Below are 25,656 nucleotides of genomic sequence, written 5' to 3'. Positions count from 1 at the left end.
GGGGTGGAGTGATCAAAAGATTCAGTTTGCAGAATTTGTGCACCCTTTGTTCAATTTTAAATCCATTAAATAAATAAAAAATATATTATAAAAAAGAGTGCATTTATGCCAAAAAGACATGAAATCTTAACTTTTAAAAAAAAATTGGAAAAGTGTTTTTAATTTGGCTGTATTAAAAGAATGACATATGTAGGAATGTCCGCAACATTTCAGATTCTGATAATCTAATTGTGTGTAAGTGGTTCACATGTCGTTATTTTAGATTTTTTTTGTAAACCTGTCTTAAAATGTAAGGGATACTGAACCTACGTTGGGCTGGTGGGACAACTTTAAGCGGACAGAGGAAAATATCCCTTATTTTTTAATCTAAAATTTGACAGGTATGAACTAAACACAGCCCAATTCCAACGACTATTATTGGGCTAAATAAAGGTCAACTTTAAAATGCTAGTCTAAAGTAAGGCTAAGCTGGACGTTTATCTGACATCTGTTTGGAAGCCAAACATGACCAACCTGATTTTGACCCAAATTAAACAACATTACAATTAAATTGTACCTGCAATTTAGAGAGAGAGAGAGTCTGCCTGTAGCCTGCTGTTATCCCTGGCTGGCACTGCTGGAGCAGCATTAGCATTAGCTGCTAACCATGCAAAATGCTAGCTCAAATATACTCAGAGGTGAGTGTATCTGATTGTGACTTGCGTTTTTACCATTTAAAACAGCTATGTGGGACACTAGCTAATATCACCCTGGCTTACTGGAACATTCAGGGTTCCTTAGTGTAGCCCTGCCGAGTGGCATTAGCGCTAATCGCTGCTAGCCTTAGTGGAAATCTGCAAATCTACGCTTACTGTAAATAAACAGAAGTGCTTTACACACCCAAATAAACAGTTTCCAGGAGAGAAATCATATTGTAGATTAACATCCAGCACAATTTTTCTTTTTTAAAGGAATTTAGTTTTGTTTACTTAGCTTAGCTCGGATGGCGAGACTTGCTGAATTAGAAGGAAAACATGGCAACACCACTGTTTCTTACTAGGGTTGCACAATGTGCTTTATAATTCACTGCGCCTTATAATGCGACAAATGCGGTAGTCACAGAATTCTGTTTTGATTAATCTAATATTTTTTTAATCGACTGATACAACTAATTCGTTTATTTACATATAAATATCTGCTATTAAATGCTGTACCCTGCTGTATAGAGCTGCTGCATTTGACGCTGTTATGCAGGACCTCTGTAGAAGTGCATGACCAGCCAAGTCTGGGGTTAGGGTGAAGTGGGGATGACACACACACACATACACACACACACACACACACATACAGTATATGCTATATTAAGTACAGCCAGTGTGTCTGGTTATTTATACCGGTGCAGATATTTAGCGTGTGGGTTCAGCCATGTTTTTAACCTCACTGCACCTCTTCCTGCCTTCAGTAAACCCAGCGGCACACTTATTTATTTATTTATTTATTTATCAACACTTCCATCCTGTGCAGAGGATTAAATGTGTTCGAAATAAAAAGAGATCGTAAGAATGATTATTAGCTGCTTTTCTAAACATTGGATGTTTAATTGCTCAGTAAAATAAATAAATAAAATAAACTGTTAATGGGCAAAATATTTAAATAGCGTTTAAGTTAGTATCAGTTTTATAAATTACTGGCTGTAAATGTACATTATTATTCAGATTAGAGTCTGTTTGTCTGATTGTGGTAAACAAAGACAAGCTTTTCTTTTATTTGTAGCATCTTCACAGCCTGTAACAGAGTTTACTTAAAGCAGCAGTATTTAATATATATATATATATATATATATATATATATATATATATATAAAACTTTAACATAATATATATACATTTTTGTTTAAATTGAAAAGAGTGTTTCTAGAGTGGGAAAGGGTCACAATAAAAAAAAAAAATCACATCAGTGTGCTTCTGTTATCATTCCTGTGAAGCCAAATATTTATTCTAAAACTGAGAGATCTGGTAGGAGTTTCTCTGGTCCTTACAGTTTGTACTGCTCACCTGAGTGGCACTAAAACAAGAGCTAGTGAACATTAAAGCCCACAATTTGACTCCCTTGGAGTTTTTTTAAAGGAAAAAAAAGTCTGGGTTATTTTTTGAGTTAAACTTCAGCTCCCCACAGTGTGAGAAATATCTCACATGATGTCGTAATCTTCTAATTTTTCATATGTACCTCCTGTATCTGCCTTTTTAATTTGTTTAAAGAAATGTTCCTAGGTTAGAATTTACAGAAAAACATGTAATAAGTCTTTAAACAAAATTAGGCAGGTGCATAATTTGGGCATCCCAACAGAAAAAATACATCAATGTTTAGTAGATCCTCCTTTTACAGAAATAACAGCCTATAAACTCTTCCTATAGCTTCCAATAAGAGACTGGCTTCTGGTTTAAGGTATTTTAGACCATTCTTCTTTACAAAACATCTCCAGTTCAGTCAGGTTTGATGGTTTCTGAGCATAAGCAGCCCACTTTAAATCACACCACAGATTTTCAATAATATTCAGGTCTGGGAACTGAGATGATCATTTCAGAACGCTGTACTTGTTCTGCAGTGTTTAGGGTTTTTGTCTTGTTAAAGTATCCAACTCTGGCACAACTTGAACTTTGTCATTGATTTTTTAACATTGTCTCTAGAATCTGATCATATTGACTGGAATCCATGTGACCCTCAACTTTAACAAGTTTCCCAGTACCTGCACTGATTACACAGCCACACAGCATGATGAACCACCACCAAATTCTACTGTGTGTAGAAGTAAAGTGTTTACCTTGGAATGCTGTGTTCTTTTTTCGCCATGCATACCGCCCTCCAAATAACTCAATTTTAGTTTCATCAGTCCACAGAACCATATTCCAAAATGAAGCTGCCTTGTCCAAATTGGCTTTAACATACCTCAAGTGACTCTTTTTGTGGCGTGTGCGCAGAAATTGCTTCTTCTGCTTTACTCTCCCATACAGCCTCTCCTTGTGTTAAGTGCTCTGAATAGTTGAACTATGTACAGTGACACCATCTGCAGCAAGATGATGTTGTAGGTCTTTGGAGTTGGTCTGTGGGTTGACTATGACTGTTCTCACCATCCTTCGCTTCTGCTTTTGAGGTTTTTCTTGGTCTGCCACTTCAGGCCTTAACTAGAACTGTTCCTGTGGTTCCATATCCTCACTATGTTCCTCATAGTGGAAACTGACAGCTAAAATCTCTTCCTGCTGCTGAACTTCTCTGAATTCTGGGAACTACTAGAAAACTAGCACCCTGTGATCTGAGTAATTGTGGTGGTTAATAATAGACGATGAGGTCTCACAAGTACTCAGGAGCGAGCCCATGTAGGGTTTATATGTTAACAGAAGAATTTTTATTGTCTTTGCGGAAGTTTACATGTGCAGTGCTGAAAGGACTAGACTAATATGGTTAAGTTTTCTAGGTTTAGGAAGGACCCTGGCTGCAGCATTTTAAACTAGCTGAAGTTTATTTAAGTTACTGCAGGAACATCCTGACAGTAGTGCATTACAATAGTCTAGCCTTGATGTAATGAAGGCATGTAACTATTTTAAGGGATTTCTTTCCATAACCCTAAACTATTCATATCAAACATTCAGAACTCAACATTCAGTGTGGAGATCAGTACTTAGTTTATTTAAATGTTACACTATTCTTGAAAATAACTACTAATCCTAATCAAATACTAATTCTAATCCTAATAATCTCATGGGTGGAAAAAAATTTACAGAAAATACAGCTGTAATCATTGTATTTGGCAAAAACTAAATAAACTTGATAAACTACATTTTAAGCTCATTCTCTGCCTTAGACTCAAACTCTAAACACAGTTACCAACATTACCTACAGCAAAACAAACTCAACAACCTGTGGTTATTTTAGAAAACACTGCCCTGAAAAACTATATTCATCTACCAGTTACCCAAACCCAGCTGTACCTGGCTGTGTCAGAGTGTGATGATGTACACCACAGACAGTGGCATTTATACTGTTCATATCCATATCAAAATTGTCCAGCACTAATCTGTAGTGAGAAGGTCAAACTACAAGAGCTGGCCATCAGAGGGGCATGTGACTGCAATGGAGGATAGTTCATAAGACATTGAGCCATGAGATGTTCAGTTTAAAGGCCCTCACACTTTAAGATTTCTTTTTATTAAATTTATCTTAAGATGATTTAAGTGAAAACACTTTTTAGTGTGTTGCCTTTTTTGTAGAATTACACAAACAGAACTTTATGTTAAGCAAATTGCTGCTTATTCATTAAAAAGTAAAAAGGTGGGAGCACCTAACTTTTGTGCTGGTGCACCTAAGAATAAAAATTAAGTGCACTGGTGCAACATATGCAAAACATTAGTCTAGATCCCTAGTAGGGTATTGTATGTGGTTGTTAGGGTATTGTATGTTATTTGTAGGTGTTTGGTAGGGTATTGTAGGTGGGTGTTAGGGTATTGTATGTTGTTTGTAGGTGTTTGGTAGGGTATTGTAGGTGGGTGTTAGGGTATTGAACATTATTCGTAGATGTTTTGTAGGGTATTGTAAGTGGGTGTTAGGGTATTGTATGTTATTTGCAGGAGTTTTATAGAGTGTTGTAGATGGGTGTAAGGGTATTTTTTGTGATAGGTATTTGTTAGGTTGTTGTGGGTGTTTGTTAGGGTATTAAACATTATTTGTAGGTGTTTTGTAGGGTATTGTAGGTGGGTGTTACGGTATAGTAGGTGGGTGTTAGGGTATTGTATTTTGTTTGTAGGTGTTTTGTAGGGTATTGCAGGAGGTTGTTACGGTATTTTATGTGGTTGTTACGGTATTGTAGGTGGGTGTTAGGGTAGTGTATGTTATTTGTAGGGGTTTTGTATGGTATTGCATGTGATTATTAGGTAGTTGTTAGGGTGTTGTAGGTGGTTGGTAGGGTATTGTACATTATTTGTAGGTGTTTTGTAGGGTATTGTAGGTGGGTGTTACGGTATAGTAGGTGGGTGTTACGGTATAGGAGGTGGGTGTTAGGGTATTGTATGTTGTTTGTAGGTGTTTTGTAGGGTATTGCAGGTGGTTGTTACGGTATTTTATGTGGTTGTTACGGTATTGTAGGTGGGTGTTAGGGTAGTGTATGTTATTTGTAGGGGTTTTGTATGGTATTGCATGTGATTATTAGGTAGTTGTTAGGGTGTTGTAGGTGGTTGGTAGGGTATTGTACATTATTTGTAGATGTTTTGTAGGGTATTGTAGGTGGTTGTTAGGCTATTGTACGTTATTTGTAGGTTTTTTGTAGGGTATTGTAGGTGGGTGTTACGGTATAGTAGGTGGGTGTTACGGTATTGTAGGTGGGTGTTAGGGTATTGTATGTTAATTTTAGTTGTTTTGTATGGTATTGTAGGTAGTTGTTAGGGTATTGTATGTGATTGTTAGGTAGTTGTTAGGGTGTTGTAGGTGGTTGGTAGGGTATTGTATGTGATTATTAAGTAGTTGTTAGGATATTGTAGGTGGGTGTTAGGGTATTGTACTTTATTTGTAGGTGTTTTATAGGCTATTTTAGGTGGATGTTAGGGTATTCTATGTGATTGTTAGGTGGTTGTTAGGATATTGTATGTTATTTGTAGGTGTTTTGTAGGATATTGCAGGTGGTTGTTAAGGTATTGTATGTGATTGTGAGGGTATTTTGCAGGTTACTGTTGCTGGTTGTCATGTTGTTATCAGGTTGGTCTTGTTGGGGTAGTGTTAGGTGGTTTCTACAGTTTCCTAGGCTGTTGTTTAGGCTTTATTAGGTGGTTGCTAATGGTGCAGTAGTGTTTTATGTGGTTTCTAGTGTGTTAGTCTTAGTAACTCATACTTAAATCCAGGGAGCTTAGAGTTCACATAAATCATTCAGGTGTACTAATACATTTGCACAGAGCTGGACTATATTAGAAGCATAGTGAATGATTATTTTGTGTGTGTGTGTGTGTGTGTGTGTCTGTGTTCCTCCACTTTCACTTTTCTTCCTGCTTTCACTTCCTGTTTCGTCCTGTGTGTGAGCGCTGGTGTTGGGTAATGCTGTGTGAATGCAGACCCTCCCACCCAATTGATGTATATGATGTTGTTGCAGCTACTTTAATTTACACACATTGCTAAAATACTTGGCTGTAACACATTGCTTACTTGGACAGTAGAGACAGTTACTTCAACAAAAGCATTATAAAATGTTTTTAAATGCCCTTGATTTTAACAAAAAAGCAATACCTATATAGTAAAAGCAATGTCTATACAATCTCTTTCTTTCTTTCTCTTTCTCTCAGCGCTAAAGAGTCCAGCTGCCTTCCATGAACAGAGACGCAGTTTAGAGAGAGCCAAGGTAAAAAACAATCTCCCTTAATGCACCTCTAAAGTCAGACATGTCTCCTATGAATGTCATTTAACCCTTTACATCTCTCTTTCTTTCTCAGACTGAGGATTATCTGAAGCGTAAGATTCGTAACCGCCCTGCACGTTCAGAATTGGTCAGGATGCACATTTTGGAGGGTGAGTCACTTTTTGCAACGTCAAGTTAGCCAGCACTATTCTGGATCACTTTTCCTATCACAACTGCATGCTGCATGCTGAGTACTAATGTGAGACTTAAATGTGAAAATGATTTAAATGTCCACACAGACAAGATAAAACCTGGGATAATTTACCTAGCTGTGATTAGAAAACCTTGGAAAATTAGCAGCTCAGCTTCCGTCTTTTAGTCCTTCTGGGTTCTAAGCTGTCTTCATTTATCAAACACTGTGAAATATTTACTGCATTTTGCTCAGTCAATTAAAAAAAGGACATACTGGCTGAAGCTTAAGCTTCTCTAATTGGGTATTCACATTATTTTATTAGATTAGTACAGAAAGACTACTAAATACTGGTCCTTTAAGAAACATATAATGCAGCTAATACATCTTTATCCAATTGTGAAGTTCATAGAAACCAAGCCTTTATAGAACCTCATCAAGAAACAAGTGTCAGGTGACTTGTTCAAGGACACTTCTGTTGTATCCCATTGGTTCAGGGTCTTAAAATGACGACCTTCCCATTACAAGGCCACTTCACTAGTCCTCAGGCCACTGCTGTCCAATGTGTACCACCCAGTTTGAAGTCACTTTATAAATGTACTGGTCCAGCAGAGTGTGTAAGGCAGGTGTTATAAGCCTTACTCCACACACCTGTCCACACACCTGACCACTGGATCAGCTGAGCTGCAAAAACGAGCTCAGGAAGCTGCTGATGGCTCTCATGTGTGGTGTGTCAAGATGTTAAGTCCACTTCAAAAGACTGAAGACATATACTATCTCTCTCTCTCTTTCCATCTCTCTCTTTCAGTAAGCTCAGAGGTATTGTATAAAGCCATGAGCGTAGATCCTGTAGCTCAGCAGCTTCTGTCTACAGGTATAGGAGAACACACGCTAAGGCCACGGCTGCTAAATCCATGATAATGTGCAATAAACCCCAGGCTGCTAATGCTGCAGCTCCACAGCGCTGTAGATAAGATAGAATGTGCCTAGTGTGTGCTTTAAACCACACTCTCCTGCTGACCATGACATCATGTGAGTACGTGTGTGTGTGTGTGTTCAGTGTTGAAAGTTCAGGGACACCTTGACGTCTTTTAAAGCATTTTGTTTCAATGTTAATGTAAAGTTAATTAACCTCGTTCCACAGGTCAACATCCCTCATGTTAATATTCATATTAATAATGTGAAACTCACTGAGGCATTCAAAATACTAATTCAATCCTATCTTAAATGTGTGTGTGTGTGTACGTGTGTGAGAGAGAGTGTGCGAGAGAGAGAGAGAGAGAGAGAGAGAGAGAGAGAAAGAGAGAGTAACTCATACTATTTTCATGAATGCTGCAATTGGTGAAGATGTTCTTATATTATATTTAAAAGCATGTCTTCAGGTTCTCCCAACTAAATATAACATTTTACTTTGGTATCCATCCATTCACTCACTCACTCACTCACTCACTCACTCACTCACTCACTCACTCACTCACTCACCTTTCTACTTGCTGCATAACTCCACTTAGGAGCTGGATATACACTGCCTGGCCAAAAGGTTGGACCACCTTTAGCTTTAATTGTGTCACGCATTCACTGTGGCATTGTTTCGATAATCTTTACAATGTCACAAGATTTATTTCAATTCAGTGTTGCATTAATTTTTCACCAAGATCTTGTAGCATTGATGATGGTAGAGTCTGACCACTGCACAAAGCCTCCTCCAGCACATCCTAAAGATTCTCAATGAGGTTAAGGTCTGGACTCTGTGGTGAACTCTCTCAATCCATGAGTGAAAATGATGATCTCATGCTCCCTGAATCACTTTTTCACAATTCCAGCTCCATGAATCCTGACATTATCATCTTGGAGTATGTCCATGTCATCAGGGAAGAAAAAATCAATTTATGGAATAACCTGGTGTATATTGAGTATTTTCAGGTAGTCAGCTGACCTCATTCTTTCAGCACATACTTTTGCTGAACCTAGACCTGACCAACTGCAGCATCAACCCCACATCATTTACTTACTTAAATCCAGGTGGCGACTTTTTTTGTGGCCAGGCAGTTTATAATAAACAGGTGTAGTTCTCTAAAAGGCTTGTAAATTGCCTGACATGACAGACTTGTGGACCTGATACCTCAGCTTCCAAATTCAAGGAATGAACATTTCTTTAAGCACTCCACACTTAGATCTGATGTATAGATCTTTATGTAGTATCTGTGAAGAAGGCTGTGCTATATAAAATAACATGTGCATTTGTATTTGAAAGAGGAAATAATAAAGCACCAAACACAAGTTGGTTGTATTAAAAATCTAGGATTTAAATGCCAGCAGATTGTCCTGGTGTTTGGGGGTCTCAGATATTAAATGAAAAGTTTTCTGTTGATGTATGAAAAAAAGTATAAAATGAAGTATAAAATGTGTTTCTAGAGACGTGTGCAGAGGCATCTCTGCAGGTGAAGCAGATTATGCTGAAGAGAGCTCGTCTGGCTGATGATCTGAACGATAAACTGTCTCAGAGACCTGGACCCATGGAGCTCATCCAGAAAAACATCATTCCAGTACCCAGCAGCATCAGACAGGTCCTCATAGGTACAGTAATACAACACATACACACACATTAGACTCAAAACTTAACTCAAACTCACATCTCAAAGACTTGGAAATGAACTCTGACTTCCACTCTGAAGATTCAAGACTTGACTGTGACTTGTACACTAAAGACAAGAGACTGAGCTCTGTCTAAGCCCCATAAAAACTTTAGAACTAAGTTGCACTTGCACCCCAATGACTCACACCTCAGAGAATTGGCACTGGACTCATATCCCAAAGACTCAAGACACAACTCTTAATTCCACCCTGAAGACTCCCTGAGACTTAAATCTTAATTCAGTTTTATACATCGGAGACTTGGGACTTCCACCCTGAAGACTCAAGACTTAAAAGGGACCTTCACCCTAAAGACCTAAGACAGACTTGTATCCTATAGACTCAAGACACAACTCCCAATTCCACTCTAAAGACCCAAGACTCAACTGTGACTTTCAACACAGAGCCTCAAATCTCAACTCATGACTCACATCTCAGAGACCTGGGATTCAAATCTGATCTCTACCTTAAAGATTTAAGTCAACTCTAACCCCTAAAGACTTGGGGGTCAACTCTAAATTACACCCTAAGGACTGGTGACTCAACTTATATACTCAAGACTCAACATATAATTCCACCCTAAAAAATAAGACTTAACAGTTACTGTAGAGACTCAAAACACAACTTAGACTAATGCTGCAACAACTTGAGGGTCAACTGAGGCTCGCACCCTAAAGACTTTAGTGTTAACTCTGACTCACACCTTAAGGACTAGAGACTCAACTGTGATTTGACCCTAAAGACTTAAGATTTAAATAAAACTCTCAACTCAAGTTTTCTCAAATGTGCTTGTTATTTCATTTTCTCTTTTTCTTTCTTTCTCTCTCTCTCTCTCTCTCTCAGATGCAGAGAACTCTTTGTGTGGTGAGGACAGTAGTGATGCTCTATCTCCTGATCAGCCTGTTAGTCAGGATCCTCTCAATCAGGACTCCTCTCTCAGCTCCGCCCCTCTATCTGCCTCACCTGACCCATCTGTCAGTGACTCCTCCCCTGCACAGGTACACAAACACACCCCAGCAACCACTGCTGCACACATAAATTACTGATCTCTAAATTCTGATCTCATGTTTTCTTCCAGGCTCCACCTCCTCCCCCGCCTCCTCCATTACCAATGACCACTGGTACCGACTCTCAGCAGAAAATGACCAATGGGAAACCAGCAGCACAGCAACCCATGACTGGGCCATCAAAGGTGACTGGACTGGATTTCTTCTGTTCACATTGGATGACAGGCTATAATCAATCAGCTCCTTCAGCTTCATTATTAGCAGACATAGAGGAGACGGAGATGATGCAGCTTTTAGGTTCTACAGGAAAAAAAAATCAAAGCTGTGAGAAAAAGTTTAGATTTATTTTAGAGGTGACATAATTCACACGTTTAGAGTGCGGGATAAAATTAACACGTCTATAACACGTCTGACTTTTTCTCTTTCCCACTCTTTGTTTATCATTCTCTCTCTCACTCTGTCTTTTTTCCTTCTCTTCCCCCCTGTGTGGAGTGAGTTATAGTTCAGTACTGAAAAAGAAAGGGTCTTTTTCATATCAGTGGTGTAACTGTGTGATGTGTGTTGGTCAGTGGTGTAATGAAGTGTACTATGGATTGTGTTATGAGTGAATAGGGAAATGAGTTATAGTTCAGTACTGTAAAAGTATGGAGTCTATTACAGGTCAGTGATGTAATATTGTGGAGTCTGTTATAAGTCTGTGATGTAACAGTATGGAGTCTGTTACAGTTTAATGGTGTAGCAGTAAGGGGTCTGTTATAGGTCAGTGATGTAACAATATAGAGTCTCTTACAGGTCAGTGATGTTACAGTGTGGAATCTGTTACAGTTCAGTGGTGTAGCAGTAAAGGGTCTGGTAGAGGTCAGTGATGTAATAGTGTTGAATCTGTCACAGGTCAGTGGTGTAGCAATAAGGGGTCTGTTACAGGTCAGTGATGTAACAGTGTGGAGTCTGTTATAGGTCAGTGGTGTAACAGTATGGATTCTGTTACAGTTTAGTGGTGTAGCAATACTGGGTCTGTTATAGGTCAGTAATGTAATAGTATAGTCTCTTACAGGTCAGTAATGTAACAGTGTGGAATCTGTTACAGTTCAGTGGTGTAGCAATAAGGGGTCTGTTACAGGTCAGTGATGTAACAGTTTGGAATCTGTTACTGTTCCGTGGTGTAGCAATAAGGGGTCTGTTACAGGTCAGTGATGTAACAGTGTGGAGTCTGTTATAAGTCTGTGGTGTAACAGTATGGATTCTGTTACAGTTCAGTGGTGTAGCAATACTGGGTCTGTTATAGGTCAGTAATGTAATAGTATAGTCTCTTACAGGTCAGTGATGTAACAGTGTGAAGTCTTTTACAGGTCAGTCATGTAATATGGAGTCTGTTATAAGTCGGTGATGTAACGATGTGGAGTCTGTATAAAGTAATATTGTGGAGTCTTTTACAGGTCAGTGATGTAACCGTGTAGAGTCTGTTATAAGTCAGTGGTAGTTTTTTGTGAGGATTAGCTGATTGAGTTTTTCAGTGTAAATGTTTCTGATTTGTGATTTCTCTCTCAGGGCAGTAAAGCTGCTGCTGAGCGCAGTAGGAAACAGAAGGACAGTAAGCCGAAGGTGAAGAAGCTGAAGTATCATCAGTACATCCCTCCGGATCAGAAGGTGGAGAGAGAGACTCTGCCCCCTCTGCCTGCTTTAGACTCCGCCTACTCCAAACTTCTCAACCAACAGCAGCTTTACCTACAGCTGCAGATCATCAGCCAGCAACATCATTTAAACTACCCCACCATCCTGCCGGCCCCGCCCAGGTATACTGCACTGTAATACTACTATACTTCTCCCTAAATCTACACCTGTTTTAACAATCTACAGGTAAGCCATCAGAGGCGCACCATGCTGCTTGACTTAGGGAATGTCAGTGTGTCGTTGCTATTGTAATGACGGGAAAAGTACACCTTGTGCAGCTTTCTTATTAACTTGCCATTACCTTGAAGAGTCAGGTTTGCTCTGGCTTTGGCAGATTGCTATTTTAATGGCGCAGCTACCTGGATGGATACTGACCTGCTCAATCACGCTGTGAATGTGCATAAGCAGATCAATTTCTGGAACAGCAATGTTATTTTATTTTGTATTGTATTATATTTATTGTTGATGTAGGGTCTGTGCACTGCTGCATGTCCATATGTACTGTATGTAACAAGTATAGCAAGTGCAATGCGCCTGTGTTGCCAAGATAGCAATGAACACGTGACTGGTGATGTCTGTCTAGGTTGTGTTCAGTCAGTGGTGCACCTGTGTTTTCCGTTCCAGGAGAGCAATACGACAAAAAATTTTACCTGAACACACCTCATTTTGACACCATCAGTGTAGATATATTCACAAGCACTGTTGCTACTTAAACGATGCAGGTGCAAAGCATGAAAATACACTGTCGACAGGATGTGAGATAGTAAGGAGCGTCACAAAATGCCTTGTAAATGGGTGTAAGATAGGGCCTTTTGTGTTGTATCAACATTTTAAAAGGTGTTAAATTCATCCAGGCCTCCAGGAGATCAGCAAGCATCTTCAACCAGTGGCTGCTCATCAACAAAGAAAGCTCCGCCCACTCAGCCTCCATCCACCAATCTGAGCAGTCGTTATGACATCATAAAATTTAATATACCTCCTCTGCCCCCCAACCTAGAGGAGCTGAAGGTGAGAGGCATCTCTTATAAGCTATAATTGTTGTCTTTTAAGTATAAACAGATTTTTATAATGGTTTTTCAATTCTATTTGGATTTGTTTTTAATTTGTAATCTATTTGGTTTTTGGTTCTGTTCTGTTGTATACTATTTTACTTTACTCTTATTATCAATTTGTTTTGCTCTAATCTATTTAATTTAATTAAATTATATTCTATTTTATTCTTTCTAAATTAAACCTTAACATAATTTTCAACAAATTTGATCATTAATGACCTGCCAGTCAATTAAAGGGCCCATAATCCTCTTTTGTGTCCTACAGGTGGCAGAGCTGAAGCATCAACTGAAAATCCGTGCCCTTCCCGTCTCTGGGACCAAAAATGATCTAATAGAGCGTCTAAGAACTTTTCACGAGCAGAACGAGTGCACTACTCCCTCCAGCACTACTGAGGGCACTAGTGAGCCTGCAGCTTCTACCACCAATACACCCCAAACCTCTCAACCCCCACCACACCTGCCACAGACCGTCCAATCCCAAACCTCCACCACTATCCTCCACCAACCAGGAAACAGCAGGGTGGTGGTGGCAGCTCTTCCATTTGTTGCCACAGTGGGCATGTGTAGGCCTCCTCCTCCCTCTGCTGATCATTCTCAGATAGTGCAGTTTGGGAGTTGTAGCCCCTGCTCACCTCTTTCTCCCTCCCACTCTGAACATTCACTGGCTGGAAGGAGTCCGGATGGTCACGCCTGTAATGGCGATACAGTTGGAGAAACGGTACTTTCAGTTTTATACTGCTACTCTCACAGAGGTGCACCCAGAAAAACTCTACAGTAGAACAAAGTACAGTCAAATAGAGTACATAGAAATAGGTCATAATAAAACAAATTAAAATAAACAAAATATAAAGTAGAATAGAAATATATCCAACAGGGTAGAACTGTGTAGAATAAAATACAGTATTTTTTGCACTGTAAGGCGCATTTAAAATCCTTTAATTTTCCCAAAAATCAACAATGTACCTTATAATCCGGTGCACCATGTGTATGAATTTAACCAGTCAGATTGTAAAGAGCAGTAAAGCCACTCTGCTGAAGTACAGAGTTATACAGAAGTTTCAGTAAAGTTTCTCCAGCACAGAGGCTGGAGCAGTATTAGCATTAGCTGCTTACTGCAGTACTAACTCTTCACCGTTCAGAGGTGAGTATATTGGACTGTAGCTTTTGTATTTATGTGTTAAAACAAGCTGCGTGTCACAATAGCACCCTGGGTTACCAGAACATTCTGGGTTCCTCAGTGTAGTGCTGTCGGGCGGCGTTAACTAGTGCTAAGCAATGCTAACCACGCCCAGTGCTGCTGCTATAACCTTGCTAAAATACTCAAATCTGAAAAGCGCTTGTTTGACTTTAAAATATACCTATATTTTTTTTAAGAATTACAGTTTTGTTTACTTAGGCACCCCCAGTGACCTGCTGAATTAGCAGGGAAACATGGCAACATCAATGTTCCTTACTATTGCCTCATAATCCGGTGCACCTTTTGAATGAAAATAGACATTCATTAAAAGTGTGCTTGTAATACGGTGCGCCTTATAGTCTGTAAAATACAGTATACCATAATTGAACATTGTAAAATAGAGAATACCATAATGGGATAGAAGGATAGAATATTATTGGAAATGTGATGTTTTTGGTTGTGGCTGCCATATTTAGGACCTGATTTCTGGCTTTGCTAATAGTCAGTGGTAAATGATGGCTACAATTATTAGTATTTTCACTAGTCAAAAACTACTTAGATTCACACTGCACTAAAAAAAGCCCTGAAAAACAAGACATTTGGGATTAAAAGCTTGCTGAAAGCTGGAATTTGATAAGAATTAAGCTTTCAACTGGTGAAATGGGCGCTAATTTGTTAGCTGTGTGCTCAAGTACTACTAAGCTATTTGCCTAAAAGGGATCCTATCCAACCAAGCTAAGCATTTCATTCAGAACTTTGCACAAGTTGTATTAATGCTAACTAGCTAACTAGCCAGTCCCTGACTTGGTCCTCAAAGAAGCAGCGGCAATATGTTACAATGTCATGTGAAACCCAAGAATAGCAAAATAGAATTTACAATAATAGAGTAGATTAGAATTAAATATACCATGAGAGAATACAGAAGTGTAGAATATACCAAAATGAAATAGAGCAGAAAAGAAAATAACAGAATTAAGGAAAATATAATAGATTGAAATGAAAAATGTTTATAATGCTGTCAGTCTGCATATTATGACATCATCACACTCAGTCTGACCCTCCTCTCTCTCTCTTTTCAGGTGAGTTCTCCTCTAACGCAGCTCTCCCTCCAGCACTCACCCCCCACCCCGCCCACCGTCCACATTATAGATTCCCCTCCTCCAGTGGCCCGCGGCCCCTCCCTCCTTCCCCGGCCCACGGCGCCCCCTGGGGATAAGGACCAGATGCTGCAGGAGAAGGACCAGCGCATCGCCGAGCTGACCCGCATGCTGCAGCAGAAACAGCGACAGGTGGAGCGACTGCGCTCGCAGCTACACGACCAGCAGACCGTGGCCTGCATATCCCTCCCACCAATCACAGTGAAGGAGGAGCCTCTGGACATCAGCATGGAGGAAGTGGAGGAGATCGTGCAGGTGGAGCAGGTGGAGCCACAGCAGCAAAACTGCTTAGAGGAGTTTATCCTTCAGCAGAACCAGCTCAACCTGCAGAAACCAGCACAGAACAGACGCAAGAAAAAACAGACCAAACAACAGCCCCAACCACGACAAACTAACACTCAGGTCAGCTCACTTTACATGTTTTTACACATATTCAACTCTATACTATCCTGCTGTAGTCTTTTGTACTCTGCCATATTCTATCCAATGGTATTTTATTATATTCTGTTCTATATTATACTCAAATATATCATTTTTTTTGTCTTGGTTCTGTTCTGTAATATTTGTTGAATTCTTTTTTGCTGTATATTATAGTTAGTTTTTTTCTTTTGTATTTTATTCTATTCTGCACTTCACTAAAAGTTACATTTTGACCATTTTAATCTAACAGTTTTTCACATGTTTCTTGTGTTTTTCGCCAACCAGCACTCAGGTACCCCTCCTTCCTCCCAACTTCTAGTGGACTGCCCGAAATCTAACTCCACCCCATCACTGGTGAGAAATGGCAACAGTAATCGTTTCCTGCTAACCCAGACCAATCACAGCACAAATGGCCGAGCCGACATGGGCACTCAGAACAAAGTGGCCAATCGAGTCCATCAACAGGTACCAGCCAGAGGTCGACGTTTGAGTTTAAATACACAGTGTTTGTTGTTTCGCTCAGTCTGCTCAGTCCCCCTATCTGTGTGATTTCCAGAGACTGAAGTCGACACCCAGCAAGTTACCCAGCCAATCAGCACCAAGTATTGAAGTTCAACCAAAGCAGCAGACCATCTGTAAACAGCCCCTCAAGAAGGTAAGACCAGAAGAAGGTTTTCTAGTTTGAAAGACAATATTCACTTATTACTGGTATCAAAAAGATAGCACAACTGTTGTGAGTGGATGTGAATAATGCTAGCATTAGCAATTTAGCTATCCAAATCAACTGTAGTCATAAAACTCTTCAGCTCATTACTGCTTTTTTATTCTTTACGAACATGTCAACAGTCAGAATTTCTCAATCTTTTAGCTGCTACCATGCTAATAACTAATTTCAGCAAGCACTTGTTTTTAGCCACAGTCAGCAAGTAATGCTGTTTTTTATTTGAGCTCCAATTTAGAAATTTCGGTACCACTTTAAAATAAGACTACCTTTATAAAGGGTTTATAAATGGTTTACAATTAGTTTATTATTGGTTACTAATTAGGTTGTAAATGCCTTAAAAATCATTAATATTCAGTTATAACACACACGTAGAAAGTGCAACAGTATAGATGGCTGTGGGTTCACTATTTGGCAAACAACAGGTCATTGTTGCCCATCTACATATGTGTTAAAACTGATTATAAATTATTTAGGCATTTACAACCTAATTAGTAACCATTAATAAACTAATTTTAAACCATTTATAAACCCTTTGTAAATGTAGTCTTATTTTAAAGTGGTACCGAAATTTCTTAGTTCTTGGAATGGAATTCATTTGGAACACTCCTAGAGGTCAGCACTGAGTGGTCACAGAGTATCCTTACTTGGGCAAATATCTCTCCAAATTACGTTTCTGTAACTTTGATGCATTCTCAGTAGCATTAGCTACTAACATCAGTTGTTAAATTACAGCCAGTTTTGTTATCCAGACTGAAGAAATGCTAAAAAAGCACTGATTTAGGTGGTCTACCCTTTGCATATTCAGCAAGACTGATATTTATTAAGATTAGCATTTCATCATTAGTGCTAATTGAGCTAATTTTGTGCAACTGATAAGAAAAAGTATTGCCAGTTTGGCGGTCAGCTAGCTGATTTGCAGACGCCAGCTAAAGGAATCTGGGGAGAATCTTGGTTAATGAGGAGGAAAGTTGTCCTGAGTCAGAGCCACACAAATTAATGATGTAAATTAAACATCATTGATAGGCAATCAAGGTTGTAATGGGGCTTATGATTGCGCTAATTAAAATGATAATACGCCTCATCGTTGTGGGCAGTGCTAAATGGGGGGGATCACTGAGTTGGCTTATTAGCATGGCAGTAGCTAATGGGGTGAGCACTCTCAGACTGTTGGCTTATTAGCATAGCGCTATTAGCATGGTATGGTTATTAGCGGAGCTAATTGTGATGGATGCTTTTACTTCCACAGGCGCTGAAACCTGAGAAACATGGCTCGGCCAATCACATCAAAGCACGCTCGGTGTCATTCTGCACGCCTTCCAATGTGCAGCCGTTTTGCAGCGCAGTACCGTCTGCTAACAGCCCAGTTCACTGTTCTGTGAATCAGAGGGTAAGAATGAAGAATTAATGGTGATGTGTTGATGTGTGAGTGTTCTTATGCAGAATGTTAAACCTGATGTGTTATTGTAATATCTGTGGCATTGGTGGGTGGGACAATAGTGTTAGCCAATATTTTATCCCATAATATGTAAAAATACATACTAATTATGTTTATAATTGTGATTTTTTAATTGGTGGGCTTTGTGGGTTATTTTGTATGTGAATGTCATGCTGAAAAAAAAACAGCCTGGCCAGTCACACTTCATTCATTTAGTTCATTACCAAATGGCTTGACCACCATGACCAAGTGTGTTTACCACCATGACCAATATGACAATGCTCGTTGATCATCATGACTAGCCATTGAAAATGATTACGTACAGAACCAAGTTAGTCAACCAGTATGACCAACCCAACCAAACTGCTTGAACAGCTCTACTAAAGTAGTCACTCAATATAATTACCATATTTTCCACACTATAAGACGCACTTAAAATCCTTTAATTTTCCCAAAAATCATCAGTGTGCCTTATAGTCTGGTGCTCCTTAAATATTAACCAGTCAGGTTGTAAGGAGCAGTAAAGCCATACTTCGGAATTAAAGCTTTATACAGGAGTTTTATTGAAGTTAATAAAACTGAGCACCAAGGCTGAAGCAGTATTAGCATAAACCGCTAAGTGCTAGCTCGTCCAGGCTTTCCAGAATACTCAGGGCTCCTCAATGTAGCGCTGTTGGGTGGCATAATCCATTAACCATGGCTACCGCTAGTGGTAGCAGCTAATACTAATGCTCTTTAAAATAATGACTTTAAAATAAGTTTTTTTTTTTAAGAATTACAATTTTGTTTACTTTACTTAGCTTTCAGTTACCCTCCCACCACCACCCCCACTCAGCAGCGAGACCTGCAGAATTAGAAGGAAAACATGGCGACACCCCTGTTCCTTTCTAGTGGCGAATAATGCGACTTATAACCCGGTGCGCATTGTGTATGAAAATAGACCAGAAAATAGACGTTCCTTGATAGTGCGCCTTCTTATCTGTTGCACCTTTTAGTACAAAACATTCGGTAGCGTAACTACCAGCTTGGTCAAGTAGAACGCTGAATGCTGATAGACCAGCTAGTCCTTCAAACAATTGGAACACACTTTACGCTAACCAGATTGACCTATGAGTGTTTTCATTACTGCACTATTTAGTCCAGTTAAATTCGACTAAAGTAATCACACTAAGGTGTGAACCAAAACAACACACCAATATCAAATAAAAAAGAAAAGTCTAAACTCACTCTCTCACTCTTTCTCTCTCTCTCTCTCTCTCTCTCTCTCTCTCTCTCTCTCTCTTTCTCTCAGGAGGAGATGTGTTTGGGTGTGGGTCAGCATGTGCTATTCACTCCTCCCTCACCTAAACCAATCCCATCAACCCCAACATCACGAAGAAAGGTAAATACCTCTGTCTTTCTCTCTCTCTTTCTCTCACATCAAATTAATTGTGATTATTATTGCTGTTTATGGTTGTGAACTGTAATTAATTGTCTAGTGCCTTTAAAAAAGTACTGCCAGTAGAATAAGACCCTCTTGGGCAGAAAAATACAAACGAACCTATTAGCACTATGCCTAATGCCAGACGTGAGCTATATGGGCAAAAGTCCCCCCACACTGTAAACGTAAATGTTGTTTGAACTCAAATGATTTAAGTCTGTTTTACATAAAATTGGATATTTCTAAACAATACTATTACTACTAATACTACTATATACTAATACTATTACTAATACTATACTATTTTGAGTTAGTTGAACATTTGTGAGCAGATATACATTTAAACTAAGATCTTTGAGTTGAACTAACTTGTTTCCATTGGCAGCTTTTTTATTTTTTATTGGCTTCTGTCAGAATATATTTGCATACTGGGTGTGTCCAACTGTTTCTGACTAACACTCACCATTAGTGTGTAGTGATTCCTTCTGGGCTACCTTAGAAATAAACAAAAAATTCCCCTTTAGTTGTAATAACTTGATAATTATGCTAACTTAAGTTTTCGTAACTTTTTTAGGCAACGGGTTTCCTCAATTTTTTTTAAGTAAATTCAACTTATCCGGGCTTACAGTGTAGTATTGAGCTTTTGAGCAGTAGAACTGTGATCTGGAATGATGGAGATCCATCCAATATTTTTGGGGTGAGATGGGCAATTGGGGATGAGTTGCCTTGGTGATCATTTGACACCCTGACCTCAGCAATGCTTTTGTTTCTGAAGGCAATCAAATTCTCACAGCAATGCTCCAAAATCCAGTAGAAAGTCTTCTCTGCATCATTAATTTTGTGTGTGATTTTTGCAGAAGAGTGGACGCACTCAGAAGATAGACGATCTGTTTGATCTGCTGGTTCAGAGTGGAGGTAAGCTGCACAGGAACTTGGGTTCTGTTGGTTCTATTGGTTCTGTAGATGTTCACTGTTCTCCAATCAGTGCTGACTCTCTTCTCTATCTCTACAGAAATCTCCTCCAATTTTAGACCCACCCCGGACCCAGCTCTGTCCCGCCTCTGCGCCAGTAGCCCATCCCCAAGCTCCTCCCCTCTCCATCACTGTACCTCACCACTTACTCCCTCTGCCCCAGACACGCCCCCCAGACCTCCAGCTGAGCTGACTCCGCCCAACAGGTGGCAGAGCCCCAACAGAGGCGTAAACGGCCGTCTAGAGGATTTCCTCGAGAGCACCACTGGAAAGCCCTTGCTGGGGGTGGAGTCTGGAAGTCACGTGACTGTGATTGATGAGCTTCACAGTCAACTACTGAGCACGCCCAGCATTCTGGATCATCCTGCTTCTCCAATGGACACGTATGAGTTGGGACTTTCCTCCAGTCACACCGGGCTGGAGCTGGCCGAGTCCGCTCTCAGCAGCATGGAGTGGCTGGACCTGGGCATGGGGGGGTCAACTGGGGACGGAACAGGACACACACAATCCTGTGTGTTTTCTACAGACTTTCTGGACAGCCCAGACCTTCAGCTGCACTGGGATTGTTTATAGCCGAGTGATCTCTCTCACACACACACACACACACACACACACATATATATATACACCTTAAAGAAGTATTTTAAAAAGCTGTAAGAATATGATTTCATCCAAACATTTGCTCTAAACCTAAATATAGTCGATCAGGTCTATACTGTTTGGTGTCTCCTTCTCCTTAAGCTTCACACTGAAAGCAATGAAAGCAGGCAAAATGGACAAAAGTATTGGGACACCTGCTCATTCATTGCTTCCTCCAAAATCACGGGTATTAAAAAAGAGTGTATTCTGCTTTTGTTGGAGTAACTGTCTCTACTGTAATATTATACTGTACCCCTCTAGCCCAAACCTGGTATTAGGCATGTTTTAATAACTTAATGTTTATTTATATGCTTCAGAGATTCTTCTATTCCATTGGCCATACTTTTCTACATGGACTAGACAAACTGTCAACTTTGCATTAGCACATCTGTGTCACCAATGGATGCAACTAAAAGGTCCTGAAAGCAGATATATACAGACTCAAGCTGTAGTAACTCAAGAAAGTGAAGCAATAATCACTATACTCAGCCTCTCTATCATGCCCTGTGGTTTAGTAACAGCAGATTAAGCAATATAATGGTCACATAAAGGTAGGTTACCTACTGAATGTACTGTATTTAAGAACATCAGCTTTGATGTATCCAGGTTTATGCCAATGTCTGTAGACTTTACTAACCACCTTAAGCAGGGGGCTCATTAATGGTCCTGGAGATCCACCACCCTGGAGGTTTCAGATCTAAGGCTGTGTTCAGACTGGAGTCAATTTGGATTCTTTTGTTTTAATCTGGTTTGTTAAAATGACTGTTCACACTGTTATTTGCAAGGGATAAGATCGGATTTGTTTAATTGGTCATTACAAACATATCTCCTTTGGTTGCTGTGGAATCAAGGTTGAGGTGTTGTGACAAAAAAGACATGCTAAAATCTTGTAATCACATTTAAATGAACTCCAAATCTCCAAATCTGATTTCATGTGGTTTCCAGACTATTAAAAAAATATATCTGGACGCTATATAAATATGCTCCAAATCAGATATGGGCTGGCACTCTTAACATAGCCTGATACACATGAGTTTATAATGTTCTCAGGTCCCTAATGGCCTGTTTACCTGGTTTAAGTGTGTGAGATTATGGTATTGGGTGAACTCTTGCGAGTGGTATGTCTCCAAAACCAGGAATGAACACCCCTGACCAAAAACAAAACCCTGAAAGAGAACCCTCTCCTGGCCTCTGATTCAGCACTAAAATCCCTATCTAACACTCCCAGGCAAGGTTTTTATTTTTATGACCCGAAGATAGTGAGCTGTTGGCTGCAGAACGCAGCAATAGCATTTGAAGCCAGCCCTGCTGATGCTGAGAACCCAAGTGCCTCACGTCCCTCCGGCTGCATGAATGTCTCTCACATGTCTGCGTTTCTGTACTTTTCTATTCTCCTTGTTTTTAATTGCACAACCAATTCCAAATAAAAGCCAGTCTGTTTCATTTTGCATAGTCCTTTGATTAATGTGGCTTCAGTAACGCAAAGAGTAGGTGTGGTCTGTTGCCATGGCGCCGTAACAATGTTGTAACCGCGGGAAACCTGGATGCCGTTGAAGTGATGACTCACATATTTTTGTCAAACTTATTCCCCCATAATCCCTCGTGACCCAGTTTATCTATTTTAAGCTCTGAAATTCACTCTGCTTGTTGAGCTTCAGCAGAACACTGAGCATCTCCTAAACCTCCTGCCCCTCCATACTGATGATCCCGCCACCCCTGGAGAACAGGATCAGTCCCAAGCTGTGGATCAGAATCAGTTTTCGAAACTAAACTAAACTGAGTGTTTTCTTTGTTGATGTACTCTAACTTTTAATACTATATTATTCTATTGCACTCTTCATTACCTTTATCACAGTTAGTTCTGACCCTGCAATGTGATTGGCTGAGAGCCATTTTATGAGTGACATTATTAGCTGACACACCTAGCAATGATGCAGCGCTAAAAATCGAAATTCAAACCATATGCGATGTCATTAAACACCACTGGGAGCCCCTGGATCCCATAGGCACAGTGCAGAAGCGCCATGTGTCCAATAGGTGGTGCAGGCAAAGACGTGGTCCACACAAATAAATAAGCCCAGCGATAACAAAATATGCATTATTACACACGTTATCAGCCACCAATATAAGGTTATGAGTTGTTATTATTAAAATAAAAGCTTAAGTGTATATATTTTACAGTTAATATAGGGGAGTATTTTAAGCTTTTTAAATTTAATTATTTAAAAAAACATTTTTTTTCAGTCAAACAAGCGCTGAACTTCTACACAGATCTACATATATTGCTCTCCTAAAAAATGTTTATTTCTGTTTATTTACAGTACACTTAGATTTCCACAATTTTGACTGAAATGGCCGATAAGGCAGAGCTTACAGCGCAGCTACAAGCAGAGCAGCAATGGAACTATTTTAACATGCGGAATGTTTCTAACCAAACCGATCGCATTTTCTCATCCTGTTTAACTCAAAATCTTTTAATAAACAGTGATAATTGAACTGTGGTATAATCTCAATAATACATTCGAGGTTAGTGCTATAACGTGTCATATTGGTACTGCTGTGCTGATCTACAGTACTCTGCCTTCGGCCTCGTGCCTATGACCGCATCAGCAGTGCCAATATGACACGTTATAGCACTCCCTCTCGTGTATTATTGCTTAAATATTGATTAAATATCTGTTGCATTTGTCAGTCTTAAGTAAAGGCGGTGCTTTCATGTTGAATCATGGCAAAAAAAAACACATTACTTTAAGCTCAATTATGTGGCTTAAAAGTTGTAGAAAAATCCATTTGCCCTTTCACGTTCCAGTAAATATCGGTTTGTCTGGTCATGCACAGTTACATAATAATTCAATAAATCACAATTACTCTTTTATTAGCCAAATATACAAATATTCAGTTGTTTGCAGTAAAACAAACAATTAAACAAGACCAATTTAAAGAGCTTAACACAACTAGTAAATAAATGTATTCTCCACATTTAAAACACAAAATGCTTTTTTTAGGGTCCTTTCAAGTAAATCTTGTTTGGTTTAGACTTTTAGTTAGTTCCAACCCAAAATAGCAGGTGTAAAAGTACTGGTCTTGAATCTACTGAACCATGATCCAGTTCATCCGAAGCATGAAAACGCTTTTCTAGCTGGTTCAGGCCAGAGCCAACCCAAGGCATACTGGAATTGTGTGACGGAGATATCAGGATAAAAGTCATATATATTTTTAGATAACATTGAATAATACAAATTACATGGTATACATATTATTTTCATAGTTGGCACAAGAATACTAGGTAAATGTCAGCTGTTGCCACCGTTGGGCGAATTTAGATCTTTTTGTTCTGGATAGGTTAGTTAGCTGCTTAGCTGACAAAATGCACCCAGCAGATTTTACAGCACTTCATGCTTCTCTTTGCTAACAACTTTTATGGCGATGCGGATTTTATTTTCCAGCAGGACTTGGCACACTGCCCACACTGCCAAAAGTACTAATTGGTCTTATATATTATTCAAATTTTCTAAGACATTGACTTTGGGTTTTCATTAGCTGTAAGTCATAATCATCAACAATAAAATAAATAAACTATTAAAATAAATCATTCTGTGTGTAATATATGTACATAATATATACGTTTCACATTTCAAACTGAATAACTGAAATAAAATAACATTTCAATGATATTTATTTTTTTTTAAATGCACCTGTACTGTAACCGTAGAATTAACCTTATTTATAAACTGAAATAAAAAGGAATCCAGAAGAATCTGTTACACATATTCTGCTGCATGATATGTTCATTAAACAGCAGGCTGAAACCAAAACTAAACAGACTAAATGTACAGTATACAATGTAACAAATACATGAACCTTGGTGCGGACATTGGATACAGCCTTTTACGTATCCAATGCCCATCAGTTTCACCTAGGGCTGAACGATTAATTGCATTTGCGATAATCTCGCGATATTTTAAAACGCGATTCTCTAACCGCACTGTCTGCGATTTGACTGGTCACGTGACTTGGGAGCGAGCCAAGCCGAGGACGAGCGGAGCATACCCGAGCAGAAGGCAGGGAGGTGGAGAAGTGAAGCCAACACAGCGCACTTTAGGGCGTTTTTACACCAGCACTATTTGGTCCGGTTAAAACGAACTCTGGTCCGTTTGTAACTTTAGTGCGGTTCGATTGAGCAGGTGTGAAAACAGTAATCGCACTCGGGTGCGGATCAAAAGAACCGGACCGAGACCACCTCCTCTAGGTACCAAATGAACTCTGGAGCTGTTCGCTTGTGGTGAGAACGTGATCCGGTCTCGATCGGATCCACCTATTAAATATAAGCCATTTATTTGAGCTAAACTGCTGATAAAGCAAGCATAGTTTAAACTAATATATTAGCCAGATAACGCTAATTACCACAGCTGTGAACAAACACTGTGTCCAGGCACGCGCTGCATTCACTGCTCTGTTTATTATGTATAAACCTGCGCTGCATTCACAGCTCACAGCCGCGTGACTCTGTTTATTATGTATAAATCTGCGCTGCACGCAGAAACACTGTGTTTGAAAGTGCAGCGTTTCAGCGTTCAGTGTTAAAGCACAGATATTTGCGCTGGAACACAAAATCTTCTCGCTGTATTTACTTTTTTCGTATATTTATATTTAATGTACTCCCGTGTCAGACAGCTCTGACCAATCAGAGGACACAGGCTGCTCGCGTGGTTTATTGATGCGCATTTTGGTGCGTTTACATTTATGCCTATGGGAAACCAGACCGAACAGACCGAGAAAACGCTCCAAGTAAACGAACTCATTAGA

At 39.5% G+C, this 25,656-nt stretch overlaps 1 protein-coding gene across 1 annotated transcript; it reads left to right on the top strand.

Annotated features, from left to right (window-relative positions):
* The first annotated feature begins 6,244 nt into the window (after positions 1-6,244).
* On the top strand, positions 6,245-22,293 carry LOC125794070 (myocardin-related transcription factor A-like). The gene is made up of 15 exons (XM_049473513.1): positions 6,245-6,355; positions 6,447-6,522; positions 8,958-9,119; positions 10,020-10,174; positions 10,255-10,368; positions 11,732-11,976; positions 12,709-12,862; positions 13,172-13,624; positions 15,163-15,642; positions 15,946-16,125; positions 16,217-16,315; positions 17,631-17,771; positions 19,111-19,200; positions 20,097-20,154; positions 20,252-22,293. The coding sequence occupies exons 1-15, from the start codon at positions 6,260-6,262 to the stop codon at positions 20,782-20,784; spliced, it is 3,036 nt and encodes a 1,011-aa protein (XP_049329470.1). The 5' UTR covers positions 6,245-6,259; the 3' UTR covers positions 20,785-22,293.
* The last annotated feature ends 3,363 nt before the right edge of the window (positions 22,294-25,656 follow it).

The sequence above is a fragment of the Astyanax mexicanus genome, unplaced genomic scaffold (assembly GCF_023375975.1).
Source record: "Astyanax mexicanus isolate ESR-SI-001 unplaced genomic scaffold, AstMex3_surface scaffold_38, whole genome shotgun sequence".
NCBI lineage: Eukaryota > Metazoa > Chordata > Actinopteri > Characiformes > Acestrorhamphidae > Astyanax > Astyanax mexicanus.
The sequence above is the reverse complement of the archived record's forward strand: the minus strand, read 5'-3'. Positions and strand labels throughout refer to the sequence as shown.

Bases quoted from the DNA above. Each gene is read 5' to 3' on its own strand.
- LOC125794070 (XM_049473513.1), top strand. From the start codon at position 6,260: ATGTCTATACAATCTCTTTCTTTCTTTCTCTTTCTCTCAGCGCTAAAG. The intron at 6,356-6,446 runs GTAAAAAACAAT...TTTCTTTCTCAG, and splicing joins GCAGTTTAGAGAGAGCCAAG to ACTGAGGATTATCTGAAGCG. The intron at 10,175-10,254 runs GTACACAAACAC...GTTTTCTTCCAG, and splicing joins GTGACTCCTCCCCTGCACAG to GCTCCACCTCCTCCCCCGCC.